Below are 5010 nucleotides of genomic sequence, written 5' to 3' on the forward strand. Positions count from 1 at the left end.
AACGGTAGATGCGTCACCGGAGACTGCGGCGGTCTAAGATGTAACGGCGGCGGAGTTCCTCCCGTAAGTCTGGCTGAATTCACCCTCGTAGGCGATGGCGGCAAGGATTTCTACGACGTGAGCCTTGTCGACGGTTACAATGTTAAATTGGGGATAAGGCCTTCAGGAGGATCCGGAGATTGCAAGTACGCAGGCTGTGTCGCTGACCTCAACGCGAATTGCCCTAACGAGCTTAAGGTCATGGGTCCTGGCAACAATGTCGTGGCGTGCAAGAGCGCATGTGCACATTTTAATACCGATCAATATTGTTGCCGTGGAGCTTACAGTACGCCACAAACTTGTCCTCCCACGGACTTCTCGAGGATTTTTAAGAGGGCTTGCCCTGACGCCTATAGCTACGCTTATGACGACGAAACAAGTACCTTCACATGTTCCGGAGCTAACTACGAAGTCACTTTCTGCCCATAAGAAAAAAACAAAGCTCCAGTCTGGTTTCTCCCTCACGTTTCTATTGCTTGTTATGTACGGAATCTAAATAAGAAAATATGATGACTGTAAATCATCTTCTTTCACCTTTTTAAAGCTTTTACTAAGGTGTATTCAGTTGTTACACAGGTCATCTGATTTGCATACTAAAGAAATAAAACAAAGAATAATTAATTTAGTTCTTTGATCTCCCTTATTAATTGCATTATATATATATATATATATATATCTTCTCTTGAAACTCACATTTATTTGACTTGTATCTTACTGTAATAAATTAAAAAGGTGTTCCAACGTTTGATTCAGTCGGTAAAGGAAGTTTCCATGTGAACCAAAACTTAATTTGTCGGTGATCGACAAAGCAGAGAACCCACTTGTGTCCCAAAAGGATGTTACCGTCTTAAAGCATAAACATCTGTTATCTTAACATTCTTTTGTTTTGTTTCCATGTCATCTTATTTCCTAATCTGAGAAGGTGCAAGTGAGTTCATGTTAATTAAATTTTGTTCGAAACCAACTTGGAACTTTCTTTACCTTTTGGGAAAGGCTTAGAGAAAACCCAAAACCAAAAGAGGATACATTTATATTGTCATAATTCATCAACCCACTTGAAGATACCTTATAAATCTTACAGCTATTAATAATGTTTGACAAGCCATGGCCGCATATATAGATCAAATCCGTGTGGACGATGTCACTTTTGAGTTAAAAGACTAAATAATACTAGAATTCTGGGTATAGTTAACATCGAGCCATTAATGAAAGGGCCCTTAATGTTATGTACAAGTATTCAAGGAAACCTATTGTCACGTCAAGTGTTGATTGAGCCATTTACTATTTTATTCGACACACAGTTAAGTCAATTTATGAACTTGATTCTATGTTCAAGTCAGTATTCTCACCTTATAATTTTCAAAGTCATCTGTACTATTTATGAGCCCATTCATGAATATACGAATATTCGACATGCACTGTTTAGTTTTATCTACGCTTTCACACCAAAACAAATGATAAATTCATCTCCATTCGTTTAGAAATTTTATATGACATTATTTAATTTTAATACTACTATTTAGTAACTTAATTAAAATTTATTTTCATAAAAATTTGAACCATTAATGAGGAGACACTTGTCTTTAGAGTATGTCATGGATATATATTTTCAAATAAGAACAGTTTCTAGTATCTCTATTACTTTTTTTTTTTTGTATTTTGTCTACCGAATTAAAATTTATTATTTTATGTAATTAGTTTAGAATTTCTACCAGAGAATTAAAAGAATGAATGTAGGAAGTTCAAAACTGCGGTTTAACCAGAGCTTTGGCTCACGGCTCTTTGTGTGAGTTGTCAGTGATGGTCGTCATATCACATTTTCTAGGGTTCATATTTAGATGGCCCGTGGCGGATATGATGATCTAAAACCCTAGGACTCGAGCTTTCACTTGTTCAAGTAGCAAATCACTCTTCCGTACGCATTTATTTAGTTCTTATATTCGAGAATCACAACAATAAGCATTGATTCGGTGTTCATCCTCGTGGATCACAACAGACACATCTATTTGAATCTCTTACTCACGTATCACAATGAAATACATCTATACAGATCTCATACTTACAAATCACAACAGTTTAATTAGATCTTATACCGCTGATCACACATCACGGTACATCCAGTACTTTTCCGTGAATAGATACACCATGTAGAAATTGATTTGATGCTATTAAGGATGGATGGGTTACAAAAGTTCATGTGCCTACAACGGCTCCGTTGGCGGATGTATTAATAAAAGCATTGGGCAAGGTTCGATTGAATACGTCCAAGTTGGGCGTTCTCAACATTCACACTCCAATTTGAAAGGAGGTATTGGGGGCAATTATTAGTTAGTGGGCTACGTATTGTCTGTTGGGCCAGACCGACTCATGACTTACTTGGTCGACAAGTTTTGGTTGTCTTACAAAAATAGCTTTACAAACGTTAACTTACTTGTCGGAAACGTATAGAAATATAGAATTGGTTGTCTTACAAGAATAGCTTTCCAAACGTATTTATACACAAGAATTTTATTCAATTTCTACAAGAATGACAATGAGAGAGGCAATAAAGGCATAATCAACGTTTGGATAAACAGTGACGGAGAAATTGTCCTTTCCCAAGAAAACGCTTTGCACCGTGTGCTTCTCGTGCATCTGCCATTCAAAATCATACCATTTTTATTACATCATAAATAAGTGTTTTTATTTATGAAGTCAAAAATAATTTCTTATTAAATGTATTATATAAAAACTTAATCAGATACTTTTTAAAAAATCTATGATATAAACCTGTCCATGTAAAATACCGTCTTTCTAAGAACAAAGTGAGATGCATGGGGATTTGATGGGAGGAAGGAAAGAGAGTTTGTTTACTTGGGCAACAATGGTGTCAGATTCGCCGGCGTAGACAACACAAGAACGCTCGTGCCAAGTCCCTTTGACTCTGAAATCACATCTCTTCTCCTCTGTGTTGTGAGCTAAAAACACATCAAGTTTGGCCTTAAGCTGAAGCATATGCGATCGTTTCACCGTGTATAGCAGATCACCAGGCTCGGTACTCCCTCCTCTAAACACTTGCCACCTGTCATGCATGCTCACCATCTGCAATGATGATAGTATTAATAAACCAAGCCTAGCCTAGCTGTATAATTACATACCAAGTTATATAATGTACGTTCAATCTGTTTTTTTTTATTAATTTGTACCTTCCCTTTCAAAGTCATGACCTTAGCTCCAGAAGCATCCAGCAAGATCCTCTTGTCGTGAAGAGCAAACAACGGGTCCTTCACCTCGAACAACAGGTTTCCGTGCACATTCGTTATCACGAAGTTACCGTCCGTTATCTTCATCAGCTTCCGTACGATCGCCAGATCTAAAACTTGCGGAGAGCAGTACCTTGGATCTACTATCACTCCGGCTTGTGGAGGCAAAGGAACCGAAGAGCCACCGCCTTGAGGGTAAGCGTACACATAGGGCTGTTGCATTATTTTCTTTCTTCTCCAAAATGGATAGTACTACACTCTCTCTATTTTGTTTTGCTTTGCTTTGAAATGTCTTTTTTTTTTTTTGGTGAAGCTAAGTTTAAGGTTCTTACAATTTATAGAAAAAATATCTGGAGCGAATATGTTGACTTTTAAAAAACATAAGTCTACGGGCATAAACCTCTTAGTTAATCTTGTATATATTTTTCTTTAATCTCTTTCGAAAATGTTCCAAGATAAATAAAATTTTGTGTGGTTATGACGTGAAGATAAGCTCAAGGGTTCTTAAAGTTCCAAGATTTCCTTGAAGAATTGTCAAATATGTTTTTAGCACGGTTCTTAGAAAGGGAAATAGATCGATATATCATGGTCACATATATAGATCAAAACCTTGTGGACAATGTAACACTGAGTTAAGGGACAAATAGAACTCTGGTTAGTAAACAATTGAGTCATGAACGAAAGCGTCCTTAATTAATTCATGATGTACAAGTTCAAAGAAATCCATCTTTCACTTCAGTTACGTATAAATAAAGGCATAGAGAGTGTTTTCTCCTACATGTAGACGACAGTTGAGTCAATTTATGAACAAGAGATTTGTCTGTTTAAGTCAGTCTTCTCATCACCTCTTATCTTATAACAAAGTCTCTCCCAATACAAGTGTTTCTGAGCTAGCCCATTTTCATGAATATACAACAAATTTTACACTTTCACAGCAAACCAAATGACCAATCTCATGATATCATTCTAGTGAAGCAACCGGAAAAACAAAAAAAAAGTACATGAAAATTTACAAAAAAAAAAAGAAGATAAAAGAAAAGAATGAAAATAGAATGTCCAAAACAAAATAACAAAGCAATACGAGAGTGATGGAATCATGGACGACCGTTTCTACTTGCGCGGGATAATTGTGGCTTGTGTTTTTTTTTTTTTAACGGAACCTCACACGAACGTGTGATAATGGTACACGTGCGGTGTGGTCTCTTCACGTCTCTTTGATTTTTTGTTTGTTCTAAATTTTTAAAAAAAATTGAACATGCTCTTTCACCACTACTGTCATGAATCCGTAATTATGACCCACGATATTTTCTTTCTTTTATCCAGTGTTCAAGAAAGCGGTCTAGGCGGCCGCCTAGACGCCGTCTAGGCGCTAGGCGCTCAACAGACGCCTAGATGACCGCCTAAACCGCTTAAAATTACATTAATTAAATTTTAATATTTATTTTTGATTTTTAACTATATATTTAAATTATTAAGTTTTATATCAGTATACGTAATTATAAATGTTTATATGTTGTTAATAGAACTTAAATAAATGTATTTTTCTTAATTTTGTTTATAATTTTTAATTTTTTATTTTTCTAACATATATTTGTACATAATTTTTTATATATAATGTTTGATGTTGTAAACGCCTAAACCGCCTAAAAACCGTCTAAGCCCCGATTAGGCGTTCTAGGCGCTAGGCGCTGGGTCACCGCCCAGATACCGCCTAGCGCTTTCTTGAACA

The 5010-nt window shown here is 36.1% G+C and overlaps 2 protein-coding genes across 2 annotated transcripts in view; one reads left to right on the plus strand and one right to left on the minus strand.

The window, feature by feature from the left end:
- The window catches only part of LOC104713144 (pathogenesis-related protein 5), a 7621-nt gene that overhangs the window by 438 nt on the left and 2173 nt on the right, over positions 1-5010 (plus strand). The gene's annotated exons all lie outside the window — the stretch shown is intronic.
- Positions 2412-3592, minus strand: LOC104713145 (protein LURP-one-related 15-like). The gene is made up of 3 exons (XM_010430205.2): positions 3225-3592; positions 2893-3120; positions 2412-2673 (listed from the first exon to the last, which is right to left on the minus strand). Exons 1-3 carry the CDS (start codon positions 3501-3503, stop codon positions 2548-2550), a joined length of 633 nt encoding a protein of 210 aa, XP_010428507.1. The 5' UTR covers positions 3504-3592; the 3' UTR covers positions 2412-2547.

The sequence above is a fragment of the Camelina sativa genome, chromosome 9 (genome assembly GCF_000633955.1).
Source record: "Camelina sativa cultivar DH55 chromosome 9, Cs, whole genome shotgun sequence".
Taxonomy (NCBI): Eukaryota; Viridiplantae; Streptophyta; class Magnoliopsida; order Brassicales; family Brassicaceae; genus Camelina; species Camelina sativa.

Excerpts from the sequence above, each read along its gene's own strand:
- LOC104713145 (XM_010430205.2), bottom strand. The coding sequence starts at position 3,503 with ATGCAACAGCCCTATGTGTACGCTTACCCTCAAGGCGGTGGCTCTTCG. Across the intron at positions 3,121-3,224 it reads TCATGACTTTGAAAGGGAAG|ATGGTGAGCATGCATGACAG; the intron begins GTACAAATTAAT and ends TCATCATTGCAG. Across the intron at positions 2,674-2,892 it reads CTGACACCATTGTTGCCCAA|ATGCACGAGAAGCACACGGT; the intron begins GTAAACAAACTC and ends TTTGAATGGCAG.